This window comes from Sipha flava, unplaced genomic scaffold (genome assembly GCF_003268045.1).
Source record: "Sipha flava isolate LNK unplaced genomic scaffold, YSA_version1 76_pilon_pilon, whole genome shotgun sequence".
NCBI classification, from domain to species: Eukaryota; Metazoa; Arthropoda; class Insecta; order Hemiptera; family Aphididae; genus Sipha; species Sipha flava.
This window is the reverse complement of record NW_020273616.1, coordinates 2,852,958-2,876,735: the sequence shown is the minus strand read 5'-3', so window position 1 is coordinate 2,876,735 and position 23,778 is coordinate 2,852,958. Positions and strand designations below refer to the sequence as shown.

At 32.5% G+C, this 23,778-nt stretch overlaps 1 protein-coding gene across 4 annotated transcripts in view; it reads left to right on the top strand.

The window, feature by feature from the left end:
• The window catches only part of LOC112692657 (calcium-activated potassium channel slowpoke), a 62,748-nt gene extending 41,717 nt beyond the window's left edge, over nucleotides 1-21,031 (top strand). For 2 of the 4 annotated variants that reach the window (XM_025567391.1, XM_025567390.1), the window contains exons 15-28: nucleotides 322-378; nucleotides 1,618-1,668; nucleotides 6,011-6,073; nucleotides 6,949-6,978; nucleotides 8,923-9,046; nucleotides 9,342-9,404; nucleotides 10,269-10,440; nucleotides 11,778-12,002; nucleotides 12,151-12,334; nucleotides 13,753-14,003; nucleotides 14,148-14,260; nucleotides 15,484-15,645; nucleotides 17,721-17,814; nucleotides 19,797-21,031. In XM_025567391.1, the coding sequence (XP_025423176.1) occupies nucleotides 322-378; nucleotides 1,618-1,668; nucleotides 6,011-6,073; nucleotides 6,949-6,978; nucleotides 8,923-9,046; nucleotides 9,342-9,404; nucleotides 10,269-10,440; nucleotides 11,778-12,002; nucleotides 12,151-12,334; nucleotides 13,753-14,003; nucleotides 14,148-14,260; nucleotides 15,484-15,645; nucleotides 17,721-17,814; nucleotides 19,797-19,883 (1,676 nt within the window). In that variant the 3' untranslated portion in view covers nucleotides 19,884-21,031. The remainder of the gene's footprint in view (nucleotides 1-321; nucleotides 379-1,617; nucleotides 1,669-6,010; nucleotides 6,074-6,948; nucleotides 6,979-8,922; nucleotides 9,047-9,341; nucleotides 9,405-10,268; nucleotides 10,441-11,777; nucleotides 12,003-12,150; nucleotides 12,335-13,752; nucleotides 14,004-14,147; nucleotides 14,261-15,483; nucleotides 15,646-17,720; nucleotides 17,815-19,796) is intronic. The other 2 variants (XM_025567392.1, XM_025567393.1) reach the window with 2 other exon arrangements.
• Nucleotides 21,032-23,778: the final 2,747 nt, after the last annotated feature.

Here is a 23,778-nt window from a genome sequence, read left to right as displayed (position 1 = left end):
TACCTGTAATAGTTTTTTGTTTACATTTTTATACATGTTATTATTATTTTCAAACAAAAACGATAAGATGTAATTTATAAAATAAATATATATATATTTGTAAATATAATTGTAATTCCGATTGACAATTCAACATTAAAAAGCAATAATGATCATTTTTTTATTTGTATATTATATATATATATATTTATACATACAAAAACGTTTTAAATGTGTCTAAATTAATGAATTTTCGGTTGTTGTTGTTATTAATATTTTATTATTTTTTGAAACTATTTATTTTTACGTACGAGTACTATAGAAAGAGACGCCATGTTACAGATGTCGGTATGATTATGATGGAGACTGGAATGTTGGCACATAATTATAATTTCGAGGGTACTTATAAAGTTTAAAAACAATAGATGTATAAGAAGTTATATGTGTTTGTGTTTAAAGTCTGCTTGTCTGAATAAGTCCACAAATACCTGGTTAATAACAATATTGAATATTTAACATCTAACCAAACATTACATAGTGTATCGTTCGTAAATTATTTTAATACAATTTTTTTTTATATACCGTTCGAATTTCAAGACAATTTGAAAATTATTTTATCCAATTTTAACGGGTAATAATATGAATAGTAGTAGATAATATAATAATATAAGGACCGGGTGTTGATAATATTGATACAAACAATTACGGCCGTTTTTATATTATATGTGAATTGACATCATATACCTACATATTCATACAAATATTATTTACGTATGTTTAAATTGCCCCTTGAAGCGTTATACACATAATATTTGCTTTGCATCATTTTTATTTTTAGTTCATTAATAAAACCGAAAAAATGCTTTCATAAAATGTTTTAGTAATATTTTAAATAATGGACAATATTCTAATAGCATTTTAGATTATTACAGTATAATTCGTAGTCAATTCGCGTAGTTAGTGTAATGCAAATACGTGATTAAATTATACAAATAATATGTTACAGTAATATTTTAAATATCATTATTTCCATTTTATTCCGATATCTATTTAAAAATACAAATCATATAACATGTTTAATATAATTAATTTAGGATAAAATAAAAACATCAGTACGTACACATTATACATTTGTATCTTATTGGGTAGATAGGTCGAGTAGGAATAATACATTTACTAAATACATTTTGACTAATCTGTTTAAATGTCAATATTCAATAATTTTTCATACTAGTAAGATTTATTTAAAGTTATTTAAATAAGATAATGATATATTTTTATAAAAACTTAGCCAAGATAGGACGTTATAATTAAGTCAATGTCATCAACCTCCGGCCCTTGTTCGCGAGTATAATTTGTGTGTGGTGTTTTGTACAAATGTCATTGGAAGTTAAAACTAAATTACATTATTTTATATTAATTTTTTTAAAAAATTTAAAATTTAAATTATATACCATTTGATTTATTAATTAACGTAAGTTTTCCGGTTTTGTAGAAAGTTTAATCATAACATATTTATATGTGTATTTTGGAGTGAAAATAATAAATCATTTTTCAGTAGAGTATAAATGACCATTTAACACAATAATTTTCACGTTTTCAATTTTTGTTTGTTTTTTTTTTCTAATTTTAACACAGTGGCGACATTCCGGAAAGGTGTTCGCGCTATACAAATGGTCGGACGGGCAAGTACGTTCAAATTCTCCTTAAATCAAATTTCTTGTTTGTCTACGAATTGATGCCTTTTTGATTAATTTTTTTTTTAGCTGGTTTTCTATATAGTTAACAAATATTATTTATTATTTATATATAATATGTATATGTGCACATAAATGTACACGTATATATGTGTACATAAATGTATGCATATATATATATAGGTACGTAAATGTATACATATTAATATATATCTAATTTATAAATACAAAAGTATTTTCCTCTTGGTTTTTAATCGGCAGTGGGTTTATTTTTCTTTCGTATTTTCTGTGATGTTGAACGTTTTACTTTGTGTGGTTTTTATTTTTCCCTTTATATTATTATGCTTTCTACCTAAAACAACCAAATACCAAAATAACCCTTATACAACACAACCTTGTAAGTCATATTCGTATAAACGGAAAAAAAAAAAAAACTATATTAATAATGAAATAAGGATCACATAAAATGTACATCTAAATGAGCAATTTTTTGTTGTTGTACTTGTGATGTCTGTCCTCTAAGAAAAAAACATTACATAACGCATAAATTTTAGTTGTTATGACAAGCATCAGGCTGAAATTTATACTCACACGAGTAGTTGAATATCATTTTGAAATGAAAAACTTATCATCATTTTCCTTTTCTTTTTTTTTTTTACAATTATCGTAGTTTTGTATAGGGATATGGCTGTTGCATGTTCTCATATTAGGCTCATTTTATAATATTTACTCTTATATTAATTATTTATATAGTTTCTACCATAGGTGTATATAAATTAGACAAGTTTAGCATGCAAGTAATATTTAGGTGTTTAACAAAAAAAAAAAAAAATTCGAAGTAAAACAAATAAATATTATTTCTCCCTATTATTATTGGTCGACCGGTATATATATATATATATATATCCAGTAATATTTCTTTTTTTAAACTTTAAACTTTTTTACCTTGAATGATATAAACTAGCATTAAAATCATTCTCATATGATAATTACTAACCATAATATAAAATATTCTTTAAACGAATGAATTAAATTTTCTTTACAAACGTGTTTCTAATATAATAATTACATGTGAAAGCTTCTTTGTCATAAATTTCCATCCTTCTTGTGTGTTCCTATTTAATAATAACGTGTACTATACCATGATGATATTATACAGTGGCGTATTTTCAATTTTTTCTGGGGGGGTCCACAGTTTATACATAATTAATATAAACTATATATTATATTGTAATAGTTACGTCCTTATACAGTTTTTGGAGGAAGTTGAACTAAATATATAATGTAATAATCGTATAGTCTTATGTAATATTATATATATATATACCTATATATTGTATTTAGCATTATATATTATAAAGTATTGTTATAAAATAAATTCCAGTTGTCTCGATTTTTTGGCCAACTCCTCTATCACTTCATCAACAGTAATTTCAACTTCCCTGTGAATGTTTAACATACCCAATTCTGCAAATATGTAAGAATTGTTGTTAATTTTTTATTTTTTGGAGAGGTTCTGGGGGGTCCAGTACCCCTGGACCCCCCCCCCCCGTAAATACGCCACTGATATTATATTGTACTATTAAACGATCATTAGATAATTGATCGATTACGAAAATATATTATTCGGTCATTTCCGACGCTAACACAGCTTCTATGTGTAGATGATTTCAAGTAGATAATTTTTTTTCTTGGAATTTTTGAATTTCGGTTACATTAATTTCACCGATAAATTACACATACGTAGTATATGTATACGTGTACATAAAGTACACATAATGTTTATATTAAAACATTGATCTTATTACCCTTATTTAATAGTACTCATATAAGTTGCCGATAGTATCGTTTATTATTGACACTTAGTCTTCATAAAGCGTTTGCTAATTATTAAAGGATTAAAAATATTTTCAAACAATTTTTTTTTCCTTCGTTAATTCATGTGTTCTGGACATTTAATACAACGCATAATTCGGTACTTCTCAATACTTTAAAATCCGAGCCCCATCTATCACTGTCATCGTAATATATTACTATAATATTATTGGTCATCGTTGTGTCGTTGCACTTAACATTGGAAGCTCGTTCTGAGTACGCGATCGTTTCAGTTCTGCATAATCGGGGAAAAAGAAAAGGAAACAATCGGTAATCCTTCGTTCTTGGCGCCTGTTTTTGTTCGTTTACTGTTACATCGATACCCATAGTGTATGATACGGTCCTAGTTAAAATACTGGTTATTGTAAACACTACCCAGTGGTCATTGTGCACAACGGCTGGTCATTGTATTCAATGTGAAAATTGGCCCGTAGTCATTGTGTATGTTTTATAATTTATAACACTTACGAAACGAAAAAGTAGTAAAGCAAGTGGCCAGGTTTTTTTCCAATTCAAGAGGGCAAGGTTAAGACCGCTCCACTCGTGTCAAACTATGTGGTATAAGAAAATACAAATGTAGAACTATTAGGATTTGATATAGCTTCAAATGGCCATCTTGGCAACATACGTCATAACGAAAAAGTATTTGAATTATTTAACGTTTCAGTGTTCAGTTCGATTTTTTATTTAATTACATTTCTACCCATTTCTAATAAATCAAAATGATACGCGTAAAATCCTATAGATTTTTCATCAAAACCCGATGTTTTTATTATTATAACATTAAGCTTATCAAAATGTTTCTAATCACCGAGCACGGCCAGTACTGGCCATTGTATGCATCGTCCATGTATATAGCAACTATATCCTTTAAGAAAATCTCGGGCTTGGTATATAATGTCTGGTCAGTGTTTTCAATGACTATTTATCCACTCGGACCGTATCTTGTTGTACCCGGCGAAAACGTGATATTGTTGGGTCGACGGGGACCAATGTGTTCACCTCGCTGATGGACCCCGGCGCTACGCGGTTTTGTTAAAGTTTTTAAAATCCAGCCACTTATACGGTGTGTTACAGCCGTGCATCTCGAATTGGTGTTATAGACCATATTACGTGTCGGTCGACGAATCGCATTGTTATTCGGCGATAATATTCGTGCGATCGGCATATGGATTTATTTATTTTTATTTTTATTTCTTGGATTTTTTTTTATTATTACTATTATTTTTGTTGTTTATTTATTTATTTTTTTTTTTTTTGGTGTGTTTGCAGAGAGATGCACGCATATTATTAATATAATTTCATAAAAATAACTAGAGTTGCATGGTCTTTTCGAGTACTGGTTGTTCTTTCTAAATGTATATACATACATACATACATTTTTTTAACAGTTTGAAGTAAGTTTGAAACATGAGCACAATGTTGAAAACGGAAGAAATCGTAAAGTAGATGTTTTATTTCGCGTGGGTGTCGCACGTTGAATGCCGCACGTTGTCTGGCTTCCTCGATACGACGACAACGCGCTCGGGAAACGACGATTCTTTATCGAAGATTGAATCATTGTCTTAGCAACCCCTTAACCGCAGGTGATAGTGATTTCGTTCAAGACAAATTACGGTTTTTTTTTAAAAAAAAAAGATTCCACGTCGAAAATAAAGACAAACGTTATCAGTTGTGACTTATTACGTTCACGCCATGGCTGTTACATTTGTCTTGCGAATTATGCGTCATTTTTTTTATTTTATAAATCTAGAGTTCGATAAAGTCGAGTATTTTTTTTTGATTTCTTGATTTATAGATCATCATTTCGATTTCGTGTTTAAATTATTTATTTATTGTGTATAGCTAAATTACCAGTTTTAACATCTTAAATTTGTTTAATGACGTAGATTCCATCCCAAAATTAAAAGTGGTCGATAGTGACGGTGCTAGAGTTTGCGAAACCCTGGGCAAAATAAATGTTGTGTCTTATAATTTCTATTAATAAAATATTTTAAGTTCAGTTAAATCAGAACCACGGGGCCTTCTTATAATTTAAGACGCGGGACCCTGGGCAGCTGCCCCTATTTCCCTCCCCTCGCGCCGTCCCTAGTGGTCGACATTAGACAGCAAAAATTAAGTTTATTCGTGTGAAAATATTTATACAAATCTATTTCAAAACGTTCCATGTCTGAATTGTTTAATTTAATTTTTAGAAAATTTTGTTTAACTTAAATTTAACAATGCGTATACATTTTTTTGAATTGAAACAAAAATTAAAAAAGTAAACAAATATTCGATAAAGAATCTAAAAAATAATTCATTAGGTACTTTAGCTAGGTGATTTTTGTAAGTTGTGTTGAAAATTACATGATTGTTTGTGTTTATTTGTTGGGAAAAAGTGATGAGATTCATAATTTAATATAATGATCTTAAAAAAATAATGTGGTGAGTGAATTTTGGAATGTATGTTCTTTCAGACGATCATCCTCCCCCCACGGAAACTCCACCAACTCTTCCAAAGAGAGTACATAATATCAGAGGTACAACAATAAAAACAAAACAAACTGCTGTTGCTTTTGCCTTTATATTGTCTTAAGTGCATTGTGTCTTCGACGTGGCACTCTTGATGATTCCTTCCTTCAATTTCTTTGTTACATGTTCATCCCTACACGTTGTGATCACAAGAAAAAAATATGAGCACATATTATATATATGTATATTTATGTATATATGCATATTATACATAAATATATTTATATATATGACATATGTATATATACATTATATTATACAATCTCTCATTATGCAACACTAAAATAAGATTTTCTGCGATTTTCACGATAAACATATTTTTTATTTATATCATTATTATATTTTCGAATTCACAAATTTTAATATCTCAAATCAATGACCTATCCGTATAAAATGTAAGATACACAACATACCTTCTCGTTTGTTTGATTTTTTGTTTGAATTTTATTTTTCATAATTTTTTGTTTTGATTTTTTTAGTAGATAATTATATTCATATATATGTATATATACATTTATTATATGGTGTGTATTATATTAAACATCATATAGAAATATTTATATATATATATACATATATATTTATACACACACTCGCTATTTTATTGTTTACGATTTTATTTTATCTTGAGAACGTTCGTTTTCAAAGCCAAACTATTTAATAATAAATTGTTGCTTGATGTGCGCTAGCCTTAAATGTATTAGCATCAATATAATATACGTTATTGGGTTTTGTTAATATAATCGCTTCGTGATATTTGTTTGTAATTTAATTTTATTGTTTTGAAGTGTTTTTTTATTTTGTGTATTTGACGTCTATTTCAATTCTTACTTTATATTAACGCTTTTTTAACAGTCTTTGTATTTTTTTAACATTTTCTCAGGTGACGTCGGAAAAGAAAAGGAAATAACACGTAAGTCGATACAGTACATATTACATTATTTTTTTTTTTTTTTTGTATAATATATAAGCAATGCTCTTTGCCGTGTTTTTAAAAGTAAACAATCGCAGTAGTCGTCGTTGATGATTTCTACATGGAATACACGTGTATATAATAATGTTACAATGCGACTAAGAACGTTGAAGGTATTGATAATGCAACGAAATATTATATGGTACATAACTAATAGCTGAACTGGATACCCACAAGTTTTGGTAATCTAAAAATAAAACTGAACGGTAATACCAGTACAGCCGTGTTTCAAATCAACGTTTTTGATTTGAAATTTCTTGAATTTTGTGGGAGATTACCTTGATACTGGTTATTGAAACGTGCGTGTTTCCATGCAGAATGGCGTGACCGTCGACAATTTTGTGCCTAAAATCTTGCAGTCGAATTGATCCGATTCTCTGCATAGATAGCGTTACACCGCGATTAACTATATGTTTATATATAAGAATAGGGCGTTACAAATTAATCTGCACCGTAAATTGAGCACGCGCACATCATTAACCGTAATAAAATTATCTTTTTGGGTTGCCCAAATAAATTATCGTTTTAAAAATTACTGTACTTGCGTAAAATGTATTAATTCGTTCTGGATTCACGTTTTCCCGCACATCGCGGTGCATTGGTATCATTTATTATTCGGTACAATTTCGATATTGATTTCGGGTCCCACTATTCAAACCCCAATTATTTTAATGATAATAATAATTATTATATTTCGTTATCGACGGAGTTGGATTCTCTGTCAATCACCAGTGACTTACGCGTTTGGTGCGCACAAGTAGGTGTTAATGTAATAATATATATTTACAGTAATTTTTACGGACATTTTAACAATCACTATTTAAACATTATTATAATAATTAATGTTTCTGTATGAAATAGTTAAATTTTCCGAACTGGGTTGCAATTCAAAGTAATTAACACGACCGTTTGAGTCGTCATTTTTTATGCGATCACTGTACATTCACCGCGCGAATTGTTTAGCGCATTAAAAATCTTTATCGTTATGATGATTGTACGTTTTCAATTTCTCATCGCGTAGAAGCATTTTGTTTTTCGGTGGTACATTGTATACATGGTTTCGGTCGGCTGTTATCGATCCACCACACTCCTTACGTCCGCACACGTACCCTATAACCTTTCGTCGATTTTCGCTAGAGATTTAAACGGAGGGGCGTGTGACCGTTAATCTCAATAATAACCCCGCTATCTGGGACGAATTTCACAAGCTCTTGTATAATATAGCATTCTACTTTTAAAGGACCCGGCAAAGTGCATTAGTGAGACTGCAGGGATAGAACTATACACTATTAATATTAGAAGTAGGAGATCGGTTGAGGACGTCAGTGGACAATCGTATGTCGTATATTACTACGTAAATAAAGGGAAAGCATGTGCGGTGGCTCGAGAGATACATTCTTGTATAAAAGAGCAAAAAATAAGCCAAATTTGAACTTTGTGTGGACAAAAATGTTGTCGTTGTGTGGTAGAAGGAGGCTTTGTGTGGTATATGAGATTAACCTACGGCAAGTAATGTTCCGGTGGCACTGAGAGCAAAGGGAGGATATGAAGAGGAAGATTAAGCAGGGAGATAAATTACCCGCTCAAGTTTGGACAGTTTTAGTCTAAAAATAATCCATAATATTTGCAATAGGTGTGTGTGTGTGTGTGTGTGTTTGTATTCGATAAAGAGAAAGAAAGAGAGTTTCGATGTTTGGAAACGTTATTTGTTACGTAACATTTAATTCAGAGGTAAGAGGATAACAAGTGCTAGTTAAGTTCAGAATGAGGAAAAAGTGTGAGATGTGGTAATGTATAAAAAAAGGATATTGATGAGTTAGAGGGGGGGACCAGCAAAAAACGTTTGAAAGTTTACGCATTACTATGTTAATTTTATATTTTCAGTGTTGGGCAACAAAAACGCACAGACAATGCCCAATTCAATCATGTCAGCGCCGAAGCAAGTGAACAAAGTAAAGCCGATCAACCGTCCGGCGGACAAAGGGTCGCCCAACCAAAACTACAACCGGTAGGTCATGCGAACATGTTCATATTGAGATATTCGTATTTTACTCATAACAAATCTACGAACGGATGATACTTCAGCCTTTTTATTCGTTCTTTACAGTTATATCGTATTTTGTTTTTCGTTTTCGTTTTTCACACTAATGAATTCTTAACATATTCTATTGCATTAACTTCTCACATGAATCCAAACTCTATAATACACCCACGCATATACGTTTATTTCTATCTTTTCGAAGTTTTTTTTTTTTTTTGTGTAAATATCATATTTGATCGTGGTCGTCTTGAATATATTGCAGAGCTCAACAAGAAGAAGGAAGCTACGCCGGCTATCAACTCGCATACGAAGTTAAAAAATTATTGTACGCTTTCTACTTAATAATTAATATTTGTAAACTATTCCATCGATCTTGTCCTGCTTGTCTCTATGTGCTATTTGTTATCGTTTACTATCTATTTATATTGCTTGCAGACCAATGCTTTGTATTCATTTTTAGTTATCTTTAGTTTTACATTCACCGTTTATAGTTTGGCTTATAATTTTTTTAAGAAATTCGGCCTCTTCTAGTAATAACGATTGTTGAATTTGTTTTAATTTATTTACAATTTTTACACACTTAAAATTGGTTTTATTGGACTCATTTATCTTATTATGTACGTTTTACAACAGTAAATAAAGAACAGCCATAAAAAAGTTATTATTGCTGTGCTCTTATTATTATACGTGCAATTACAATTCTAAGTAAACGAACCATTTTTCCTATACATTTATATTATTTCTTTTATAATCTTTTATTACTGTATTAAATTCGATTATGATTTTAGATGATTTTCTTAAAATGATTCAAGTTCTTAACAATTAATTTCCCAAATAATATACCACGAATTTAATACTCAAGTTAACAACATACAGTAAATACGATAAATTATAAACTAATTATATATTATTTAGCAAAAAATATATATTCAAGAAATATAGAAAATATTTATTTTTTAGTGTTGCTTGTTTCGTTTAGTATGATTATGATTTTGTCAAAATAGTTATTGTATTTATTTTTATTTACTTATTTATTTATTTTTTTTGTTTCTGCTAATCATTGAAAATATTAATATACTATATGCAGTCTCAAAATTATTGTTATGTTCGCTTTTTATTACAAACACCTTAAAATTCAGGATTAAATAATATTAATATCAATGTTTTATCATTTCTATGTGAACTGAAGGCCGACGACCCGGGGCGGATCTGCTGGGACTAACATGAACAACAACGGTATTCAAATAGGCATTGCCGACGACCAGGCGAAAGACTTTGATTTTGAAAAGACTGAAATGAAATACGACTCCACTGGCATGTTCCATTGGAGTTCAGCTAAAAGCCTCGAAGAATGTATCCTAGTAAGTAAACCACCTGTATAGGTACAGGTGTACTATACTTGCAAGTAAATATAAAAAAAAAACCATCCCCGCCGAATCTTGTCGCATTACGATTGTATATTAAATTGTACCGTTTAAAACTAGGGGCTGAGACATTAACGATTTTAACGGTTCCGATTAAGGTTCGGGTCTTAAAAATATTTTTTTTAGGGGTTTAGGTTTAAACCGTTTTCTTTATTTTGGTGTATTCTTTTTTTCAAACAAAAAATGTTAATATATGTATACAGTACATGTTAGACTAATTTAGGTAGCTACTGTTAAAGATTGAACCCCATACGAAGGGCATAACTCACTGTTTATATTTTTTCGTGAGAGTACAGCTTAAGATTGTAATGTAGAACTCAAATTAGGTATCAAGATTAGAAATTAGATACCCCTTCCATTATCGACGTTATTATGTAACATACATTATTACAATATTAATAATAATATTAATGTAATAATAATAATATCCATAGGTTTTTACGTTCATGTAATTCATATTATTGTTGTCGATCGTTGACCATCCTCGTAGGCTGTTAAGTAGAGATGGGCAAAATACATCGATCTTTTAAAAACATCGATGTTTTCGTTCGATATATCGAAATCCTACATCAATGTTTTTATTGCGATGAATTAAAAAAAAAAATCGATTTTTTTTCTAATCCGAAGTTCGATGTTTAAATAACGTATTCATTTAAACATTTTACAATTTATACATAACATAGGTATATGTATATAACAAACATACAATTTTTCTTAAAACTTATTAAGGTAAATGTCGATGTTTTTGTCGAAAATATCGATCACCAACATCGATTTTTTAAATGCAGATACATCGATACATTGGAACATCAATGTTTTAAACTTTTTGCCTATCTCTACTGTTATGGTCTCCGACTTATGGACGACGCGGCCGAAAATAATATTACGTAATTACTACGTTATAATATTATATAAAATATAATTTTTGTTTCTAAACAACATATATTTAGTTCAAATGTTTAAATATTACTGTTTAGTTTCTATACAGTAATTTATAGAAACTTAACTATTTGAAAACCGAATAAATCCTAAAAAATCAATATTTTTATATTTATTTTTTTTTTTTTTATAAGAGTTTCGGTTTTGGTAAGGGTCTTTTAAAAATGTAAAATAAATGTTAAAGTTATTTTCAGTTCTTTAATTTACACAAGGTCATAGGTTTCGTAAACAGTTCTTTTCGGTCCGGTCTCAGTCCCTGTTTAAACCCATGGCTTTCCACGCGCGCGCGCGTGTGTACGTTCACACTTGTGTTAAATGGAGATTTCGATTTTCAGGACAGAAATCAAGCTGCCATGACTGTACTGAACGGTCACGTAGTGGTGTGCTTGTTCGCCGATCCGGATTCACCGTTAATCGGATTGAGGAATTTGGTGATGCCTTTGCGAGCGTCCAATTTCCATTATCACGAGCTCAAACACGTGGTGATCGTTGGCGCTGTGGACTACATCCGCCGCGAGTGGAAGATGTTGCAAAATTTACCAAAAATCTCTGTACTCAACGTACGTGTCATATTGTTTGAACTACGAAACGATCGCATACCTGTTGTTATTATAACTGTTATCGACGTGTGATACAATATTATATGTTTTCCGTGCGGTTTTCCGGGTGATGGATTTAATATTATCGCGAAATCATTGTGGTTTTCAGGGATCACCACTGAGTCGAGCCGACTTACGAGCGGTCAACGTAAATCTGTGTGACATGTGCGTTATACTGTCAGCAAAAGTTCCTAGCAACGATGACCCGACATTGGCTGACAAGGAGGCGATTTTAGCGTCACTGAATATCAAAGCGATGACTTTCGACGACACTATTGGAGTACTCACGCAAGGTGAAGAAAAATTACTATAAATATTATATAGCTGATTGCGTTATTTTCTGTAAAAATAAAATTATGGCGCTGTCGTTATATGGCTAAGTATTCTCGTGAAGTGTTTAAATAATAACCGTAGAACGCGCATTCAAACCTTTTAAAATTACAAATATTTGTTCAGAAAAAATGTACTCCGTCTAGACAATTAATTTGAATGTCTCCGAATGCCAACTCTCTATATTTTCCAACCAACACTTTGAGTATATTTTATGAGACACTCAATGTGAAACAATACTGTTTTCCCAATATATATTATTTTTTGTAGGTATAGTAAATTTTGTTCAAATTATAATCGTCAATATGATAAAAATTAATCGCTGTTTTATTTAAAAATTTTTGTTTAAATTGACACTAAACTGTGCGCACAATTTTTTCATCTATATGGATTTCATATATATAGGATTATTTGTATCGTTCGTTTAGTAACCGTGTAGAGATGTTCAGAAAGATGCAATTTTCCACAATTCTAGCAGAATCAGTTTAATTAAATAAAATTAAACGATTTTAATTTTTTTTTTTACTATACTATACGAACAAACCCTATTGGATTGTTAACCAAACATTAATCCGATCGGAAAACAATTTAAAGAAATAAAAAATAATTATATGTTATCATTATGTCCTTGTATAAACAATTCTTACTATTAAAAATGTTACTAATTAAACGTATTCATTACGATAGATTTACGATTTATTATGTATTTATATTTTACCACGTCTCATCATCGGTTGCTCTGCATTACGCACGTCTTTTAATCCGCGCATAAAACAAAAGTAACTGATAATGTTTGGTGTGTTTATTCTACGCTGCTATAAGATCAATAATTGTGAATGCGGAGAATTTTTTAATGTCAGACGACATCCTTCATTTAATTCGCGTTTATGCTGGTCTACGTTAAACGGGTGTTCGTTAAACGGTAGTTTCATTCAAATTCGATTTACAATTCACCATATTATGATGTCCACACACCACGACGTATATTTTATGAGAAATAATATTAATACGACCGACGAGGTCAATTGGATCCAATACAATTGGATCGTACAATCCCCGTAGATCTTACCATTCTAAAATTGATTTCATGTTCCATATACTACGGTACCCCGACGCAGCATCCGTAAAGGATTTGTCCTGCAGTCCTGCACGCTGAACCGATTTCATTCGATGACACATTCAATTTCTGCTGGTCCGGTGGAGTGCGCGACAGGAATTAGACTAGTTTTTAGATTTCCGTTGAAGTCAGGTTCGTTACACCCTTCGGCGCGTTTGATTTTCGAGCGATTTCCCAATTTATTGTTAACGATTAAAACGTGTATAAATCATCTAATACGCTGTACACGTAATCGATGTAAAAGTATTATATTTTCGCGCGTAGACGAGACCGCGGTGACCAAACAGTTTGATCCGGACGGTCTGAACTGCGCCGGTGGGCCGATAGTGTTGCAAAGACGCGGATCGGTGTACGGCGCCAACGTTCCGATGATCACCGAGCTGGTCAACGACAGCAACGTACAGTTTCTCGACCAGGACGACGACGACGACCCGGACACGGAGTTGTACCTCACACAACCGTTCGCGTGCGGTACGGCCTTCGCCGTCAGCGTCTTGGACTCGCTCATGTCAACGGTATGTTCGGTGCACAAAAATGTATTTCGAAATTCGCGTCCGATGATGTGCTACGGTTACAAATGGAACACGCCTAATGACCCGTATCGAATTTTCGGATGTGCGATTTAATGTGTTTAATTTTTCCCCCCTGTTGTATTTCAGACGTATTTCAATCAAAATGCGTTGACGCTCATCCGATCGCTGATCACCGGTGGAGCAACACCCGAGCTCGAGCTTATTTTAGCCGAAGGAGCGGGTCTCCGTGGTGGCTACAGGTAAATACGGTGAACAAATTATAGCAACGGCGAAATCGATCTTCGAATTCGACCGTACGGTTTATTGTTTATTTTTCTTTGAACTAACACCCGTAAGCTATAATTTACTCAGGATAAATTGTACCTGTAGACGTACGCTAAGTCATGAGCTCGTTTTTCGAATCAGACCCCGTAATTGCGAATGGTTCGAAAACAAAATTATGTAAACGCTTACGTGTAAGTAAGCTTTATAACGTTCCGATTCGGAATCGAATTAACAGAACTTCCCGTCTTACAGAAATAATGTGGTAAGCGCACTTATGTTCGCTCGTAGTTTTCGAGTTAAAATCAACTCAAAAGGCCGTATTGTGTGAGCGCGGAAGGTTATATTAGCATTATTCAAACACGCAAACCCGGATTTAAGGGTTATAGTATTACACTAGTTTTAACAATATATACGTGCTGATAATACCGCGTGTTCACGAACAGTTTATATTTTCCTGGCGAAATAAATAAAGTAAACACGTACTATACACACACACACACACGCGCCATGTTGCAGATACAGTGTACGCGAAACCGATTGTGTGTCTTGAACACTAAAATATAATACTTTATCGGGGCAAAATAGCGTCCATGTACGATGTTGTAAACGCGTTTCTATTGTTATTTTCAATACGTGGATTATACTACACAGCTATGATGAGTTAGGATGTGGATGGCCTGAAAACATAGGTACCAATTATATACCATATTATAAGGACTATGTAATAATTGTGTTTAGTATGTACTCAACTAGACACAAAAATAACACATTAAAATTATATAAAGAATATTAATAATAAGTTAAAAAAGTGTTGACAGAAAAGCAAAATATTTTTGGTCATCGTCCGTTGAAAATATTTAAAACAATTAACTTGAATTTTTTTCTATGGTAATTGATGGAATCGTAATAGTCGATATCAAATCGTTCCAAAATATTTTTTTCACGTGAATCTGCATGATCAAAACAAAAGGAAACGCGTGTGAGGAAGACAAACTTGTGTCTGTAGCTCGAAAGTATAAATTAACCAATGCAAATTAATGTCCGTCAGAACGGTCGAGGATCGTATTGGGTTATCAAAATACTATTCTTTGTAATTATTTCAAGAATTGCCCGCGGTTAAGAGTTTCGCTCGGAATAATTTTCGTCTACCTGTCGAATGTGTGTGTGTGAGTAACCGCGGCTTAATGTGTGTTTGCAGCACCGACGAGAGCCTAGCTAACAGAGACCGGTGCAGGGTCGGTCAGATTTCGCTGTACGATGGGCCGCTGGCGCAGTTCGGCGAAGCCGGCAAGTACGGTGACCTATTTGTTTCCGCCCTGAAGTCGTATGGGATGCTGTGCATTGGTCTATACAGGTACCGGTATGAACAACTAACTATACATGTTTTGTAGTTTGCGATTAGCATTAAGCACTCGTATAACCTCTCGTATAACGATTAACAGGGGTCCTGGAGTCGTCTCCGACGTTCACGTTTTGTGGGCGCGCACATTTTACGTGTACGCAGTGACGCAGCAGGCCAAAAAAGGGATAGGTTGATAGTGGTATATATACCACTTACCAGCAATTACTAATACAGAAATCACGGCACGATCTTCATTATCAATCGCTTCAGTTTTGAGTTGTTTTTTTTTTTTACTTTTTTTTTTCTTCAAACAAATACCTCATCGCAGCTGAATTATTATTATTATTACTCAGCCATACTCACCTTTACGCCAATAATTTAAGCAATAATTAATTGATCGATATCCTTTTATAAGCAGATATATAGTGGGGTATTTATGCCGTCCCCCAAAAAATAATCTCTTTGGCTACGTCACTGTTCACTCGTGCCTACTAGCTTTTATTTCCTCGACACAACTATTAACGTACCATATACTATGGCGTTTTTGTTTGATATTATACCATATTTTTGTTGTGTTGCACACACGCATGTGTATATTTTAATGCGTTATCGTAATCCTGTTCACGACGGCGGAAACAGGACAGTGGTAACAAACAATATAACAACGTGTATTGTTCGATCCGATTGTTAGCTAATTTGCTATTATCGCGATTCATGACTTTATACCTAATTTAGCATACACGTTTTTGTTTGTTTTACTGTATAATGTGCTAGGTCCACCGTACGCCTTATTCTTGCAGGATGTGGGTAAACTCAATAAGATTATGTACTTAGTCAGTGTGTTTGCGCTACTTTCATGTTCAATAAAACTTCATTAAAACCATATTTATTTTTTATTCATTTACATTGAATTATGCTGTATGAACCTTCGTCTAAAGTAATTTGTTATACACACAAATAAAATAAAGTTAAGCTAACAATCCATCTATATATGATGGTAGAAATAACATCGAGATGAAGGTCGGTATCAGTCGGCAAAACTTTAGAGATTTAGTTTTTGTTATCTAGAACGTGATAAGATGCGACACTCTTTAATTGGGGCGTTAAGAGATTTCGAACAATAAAAAGTGTCCAAATGGTTTTCGCACGTCATTGGTCGTATTTGGAATAGGTACCTTGATATTTGATAACGTGTACTTAATAACAGCGAAGTACCACTAATTATATTATATATATATATATATAAATATTATATACTCGGGCATAAGGCGGTAGGGTTGTTTCGACAGAGAAAAAATACGAGTTTCGCTCTCAATTCTTGTTGTTTCATTACGCCGTGCGTGTGTACAAAAAAAAGCAATAACGCTATTGATTGCACATACGTTTCATTGTTTTTGCATGAAAGTTTCGAGGAAATAAACTATTTGTTCGTCGGGGTCGAGTTGATATATGGTCTGAACACGCATACTCGGAAATTCTATACCTATAGTAAAGATTCGAACGATACCTTTTCTTTTACTGTCAAAAAATGTTGGCATTCGAGTTCATGTCAATTGATACAGTTTTCCATTCACGATATGATCATATAATGCGGATATACTCTGCACGAAAAAAACAAAATCTTAACCATGTACAGTTAAAACCGTCCTAGGTAGACTTTTGACGCGCTATCTTGTGATAAATTAAAATTAGATTCATTTTTTTATTTATATATTTATTTTTTTGATTACTTACGCAGTAGTTTTACTCCGTACGTTATTACCGTGATGCACGAGCCGGAAATCTATCTAAATCGGAACAACGTTTTTCCAGCGCCGTGCGATTCACCTCTGATGGTTATCACTGTACTTGTGGTTAAACCAATTATTTCCATTTGTCCGAGGTCTATAAAACGGTTCAGACCGGGTCCCTCTTAATCCATCTGGTCTTCCCCGCCCTCGTTTGCATTTCTGTGTGTGTATGTGTGTGTTTGTGATGTCGATGTATATAATTATATTGCTATGTGCGTGTATGTGTTCTGTCCCTGACTTATGTTTTATAATATCGCGACGGGACGTCGCTATTCTCATCCTGTCGCTTCGGTGTTGTTACAGATTCAGAGACAGGAGCTCATCTTGCGACGCATCCTCGAAACGATACGTGATCACCAATCCACCGGATGATTTCTCGCTCATGCCCACGGATCAGGTAAACTGTAAATTGATCGATTTGCGTACAGAAAGGGTGTAGATAACATCCACTCGGGTATAGATAATAAACTGGATTGCTCTTGAAATTCGCGATACTAAGTGAAGCTACTACTATCCGTCATTTATGCAGGGATTATGCGATATATCACACACACAGTGGTAGATTGTACTCTTCACGACGAATATTTTGTAAACCTGTAGACTGCATTATTACGTACTCAGTCTATGTTGAAACGATTGTTTCACATAATTATGTGGAAATCTGATCTAGAAGATAACATGTACACAAGAGTAAATGATAATGTCCAACTCCCACAAAGACGGTGGAAAATGACTAGACAGACTTCGTTGCTATAGCGGGCGAACTACGCATTGGTTGGCAATTTAGTTTATTATCTATACCTTAATACATAATGATTCATGTTGTATAGCGCAAACAATACTTGCGCACGTCACTTTGTATGTACACGTAGCGTTATCGTCGACTTACGGTTCTAGTCGGATCGCGTTGCTCGTGCACAAAAACTGATGAACTATTCAATTTTTTGTTTTATCTCGTGAGGACGCTCATTCTTATCCTCTGGTCAGGCTTATTACATATTTTTCCTGATTTTGGGGGGAGGTTAATCTCTCCCACCCCAAAACTTGATCTGCCACTGTCGTTGAGACCGCAATCAATCGACAGGCCTCGAAACGTGGCCATACGTTTCTTTCGATCGTTTCATTTAGGTACCTTTTTAATACCATACCATTTAGATATTGTTTTCGCTGCGATGTCGCCTCGTCCGCGGGGCAACGTTGACGCGTGTATTCTATTTCTGGTGCACCGCGGGTCGACTACCAACTGCGCGTAACGTGCGCCTGAGATTTGGCCGTTGACCAACGTCGCTCGACTCACACCGGTTTCTAGAGATTCGCCGTGTGACGTATGGACCGCCAAGACCATACGATACGGTTGTTCTTAATGTTATGTTCCGATTAAAATGGAAAAACGCAGGGATGAATTATTCCAATCCGTTTCAGTTGTGCCACGTACCTACACCTTTCCGTATGATTACCAATCTATTACGTGTCTGTATATAGGTTAAGCGTAATATTTAATACGAGTTGACTCTTGTTCGTACAGCTTTGTTTTTCGAAACTAATGGCTACGGTCAACGAGACCTAATAACAGTTGATTCTATTACAAAAACAGATTTTTTTTTTTTTACTATTAATTTATAACTGAAAATTAATACGGTCGATTGTATTGACCGTTGCAGAGAATGTTTCGAAAAACATGTTAAATGTGACGCTTTATAAAAACTGTGATAGGATAGGGGATTGAGTTTCCTCGCGTCTCCCCGCTTTAAGCCTTGCGCGAACCTTTTTTTTTGTCCACGCCGGCCACCAGAGTTGGGCAAAAACAAATCAAAATAATGAATAAAAAATAAAAACCTGAATAACTAATTTATTTATGAATAAAGAATAATTTTTTATTCTGAATAATTGTGGTGTACTGAATAAAGAATAAAATTATTCTGAATAGTTTTATTCGTTAATAAAACAATTATTCAGAATAAATTAATTCGTTGAAATCATGAATGATATTAAATATAAAAGTATAATTAATTTATTTTTGTCAATTATTATATATATTAATATGTATTACCTTTATATATATTATTTAAGTCTAAATAATAAGTATATTATCACTATACATCGTTATTTTGGATTTAAATTTATTATTTATATGATTATAGGGAATAACAAATAACGAATAATAATACAAATTAAAATGATGAATAAAAATAAAAATCAATAATAAAATTAAGAATAAATCAATGAAGAATAATATTTTATTCAAATAATTAATCGAATAATATTTTATTCGATTAATGCCCAACTCTGCCGGCCACTAACCCAGCCACCAATTTGATTTTTTTTTTTTTTAATTTATACTGTATAATTCAACTGTTTAACATTCTCTCTTTTCTGCAGGTGTTCGTGTTGATGCAATTTGATCCCGGACTCGAGTACAAGCCCACTAGCCGGAACGGAGGACGTGCCAAAGACGACAACTCCTGACTATTGCTTTGTAGCGCTCTCACTGACGGTCCGTATTCGTACATCTAAATCGCACGGGGCCGAGCTTTTTCGCGCGCGGTAATCACACGTAACCAACTAGCGATCCTTGTCTCCTTGTCCATCACCACACGATGATCACGTGTTCACCAGTATTTTGTTGTGTCTCCAGCTCCCATTGTCGTTTGAGTTTCCCCTTATTTTCGTTATTATTTTCTAACAACGTCAATAACTACTGAAAACGAATGAAAAACTTTTTCGTAACATCAGTAGATCTCCCGTTAACATACGTATACTCGATTTGAGTATTTATCAGATCGACTGATGAAGTCCACCGAAATGGCAATACATACAAACGTGCACACTGTCACAGGTGAACACGGGATCGTTTAATTTTCTCACAAGCTAAAGGTTAAGCCTTACGTGAAAATTCAACGATCCCGTATGCACGTGTGCTAACGTACACATGTATGTGTGTATTTTTAAGTGTGTATTGGTGTTTTTCATGACTATATCGCGAAAAATATCGTGCATGTAAAAACTCCAAGCTACCCGTTGGTACGTTGTCCATTGGCTGGAGACGCAAACATTGCGCATTCCTCCGCGGGAAGTATCGGTTTTGATTTAGTTATATTTTGAATTTGACACTTCCCGTGGCGGAGAACATGACACACGCTCGTCACCGGGAAATTCGAATGAACACGATCAAGTCTCCGAACGCATACTTATTACCACCCCATAGATGCAGTCATTTTAATAATATTTGATTTTGTTTTCACGTGATCATAACGAAAAAACGTCACCACGGTATCCATGTTTTGATCACTCGATCATTATCCCCTCTCTCTTGCGTTATTTCATTTATTCATTTTCGTTTTGTCACAACACAAATCGCCATTCTTAACGTGTAAATTGTCGCCAACGTATGGAGCTCCGCCGCTGCGATTTAGACGAGAAATGGACCACGTGTCAGCGCTACACCCATCGGTAACTTTCTGTATAATATAAAATCACGTCATGTATTAGTTATTTATGTACCTTAAATTATAACTACTGTATTGTTAACTCGTTTCGTAATCGTAATAGTTTACTATATAATGTATGTAGAACACCAAAAGTCGAAAAATATGTATTACGCTCGTTGTACCTTATAATATTCTAGTTTTATCATGAGTGTAGTTTAAAAAAATTATATTCACCTTTGTATTTTACAAACATTTAAGAAATACCTTAGGAAAGCCAATAAAAACTAAAAAAAAAACAAAAAAAAAAAATTGTATCGTAGTATATATATTATACTGCTGTTGTTCTTTAGGACAATTCTTTATACATGAAAACAAAATTGTCATTTGTTTTTCTTTTTTATGAATGTAAATATATATAATGTAAAGTGGTTAAAAAACAAAAACGAAAAAAAAAATGATTAGCTTTTAAGTGGAATAATTGTACATTATTGATTTCGAACATTATTTTATACACTGCGTTACCGAATTTATAATTGTATTTCAATAGTCTGAAATTTATCATTTTTGAGAAAAAAAAAATTCGTTCATGAGCAGCTATCTTAATTTTAATTAATTTTTTTATTATATACTAAATTAGTACGATTTTTTATCATTATTATTATTATTATTATTATTATTATTATTATTATAACCATCATAAATCGCGGCTGTTTATGAATTCTTGTTAAAAATCATAATATTTTCAAAAATCACTACAACGGCACTAAAAGTTTTTTTACACGTAATTTTTGTATGAACTTAAAATGAAGTTCATTAAAAAAAATTATATATAAATTTATATATAGAAATATAAATTAATTTGTTTATAGTTGAAATTACAAAATCACGGTTCTATTTATTCGAAAATGAGGGAATTGGGGGGCTTATGGGGAGCTTGTTATTATAATATATATTTTTTTTTATTGTTACGAAGCGTTTTACATATTGCAATTTCGTGTAAACAATAGCAATATAAAATTAACAAATAACTATTACGAAAAAAAAATATATATAAATACATGAACAAATATAATATTGGCTTTCTGAGACAATCAATATTTCTAAGGATAAAAATGTTAAAAACTTATAAACCCTAAACGCGCGCAATAGAAAAAAACAAATTAATAATAATTGGACGTTTTATTTCTTGAAAAATTAATTATAATAATTGCATACTTGAATCATAATGACGAGCTTTTGTTAAAAGATATCCCCTTAAAATATATGTGCATTTTTTTTTTAAAAAAGACAAATTTTAAATTTTAGTAATTTAAAATATCGCTTGAAAAAATTGACATAAATTTTTTTTTTTTTTTTTTGTAATCAGTTATGTTTGAAATTATTGTTGTTATATTATTGTTGTTTATTGCTATTGAAATAAAATTATATAATAATAAAAAATACTTAAAAACTATGCATAATATTGTTTTGTTGATTTTTGTATGAGAAAAAAAAATGATTGTGGTGAAAAAAAATATATATAATTATTATGCTTTTTTCAATGTTTTTACGCATCTGCGAAATTCTATACTTCAACACAACGTCATCGTAGATGAATACGAAATTGTATTATTTACATTTTATGGCTGCGCAATCCGTACAGCCGATTATGTTATTGAGGCGAATCAATGTTATCAACCGAATACCGATCTTTACTCGATGATATTAGTCATGAGCACGAGCACCATCAACAAAGTACCCATCGTGCTCCATTAACGTATCATATAGGCGAGATTCATCGTAATCGAATGTAACCGTGGTCCGTGTAAGTGACGGATTTCGTTGGCAAGACTTGCAGTTTAACGCTTTTAGGTTGATGATTCAGATCTTCCACCAATACGTGATACCGTGTTCGTTTACCAAAAAATCGAATTCAAAAAACCCTATAGTTTGGTTGTCATCTACGATGTCCATGAATTTGACGTAATTATTGCGTCTACTTATAAATTCGGTATCTATTTGCACAGTTATTATGCTGGGACATAAATTATTACGTTCGTACCGGACTCCAAATGTTGGTCTATTGAAAAGTTAAATCGTTCCTGGTGCTTCATTGAACTATAAAATGTAATGTCAAGCCACTTTTGGAAAATAGACATGGATTCGGACAAAATTTGATAATCGGGCAGATCAATTTTTGTCTTAACAAAGTAGAGTACGTAAAAATTGTCGGTCGGAGGAAATATTTCGATGACCATCGCTTTTTTAAATTGTTTCTCTAGTCAAATTATCTTATTTGCATAAAACAAATCTTTAAGTGTTTATATATATATTCAAAAACTATTATTCTTCTAAGTTTTCTTCTAAGTTTTTCACCTGTCGGAATAATAAATAATATTATATACACATTATTGTCTCCTTAATCGAACGAGTTAAACGTTTCAAGCGTTATTCGCTGGAATGGTTGTTAGATCGAAATGATGAACTTGATAACTTTCATTATGCATTCACGCATGCATGGATCGTGTACAGAAACATGGATATCACTGTTTTTAAAATTATAATAATAAGAAAAGACGTTTTAATTTTTAAGAGTTAATTTAGGATGACGTTTATTTGATATTTATTTATATTTTAACACACCAAGTTCAATGCTATTTTCAAAGAAGTGTGTTCGCAATTTAATTTTTATCCATAAAATATTTATGGTATATTTGTTCGTTATCGAAGTGTAATTAACTGTCGTATTATTCACGGTGGTAGCACTTTTACGCCATCGTAGACTACATATACGATGATATGTCACAACAGAAACTTCCTACAAACCACGCGGGACTTCTCTTTCGTCTCTGTGGATATCTGTCCAATCGCATAAGAACAACACAAAATATATCTCCGAAATGACATGGTATGACGAGCTTTTAATTGTCAACTCATTGCAGAGGCAGTAGTAT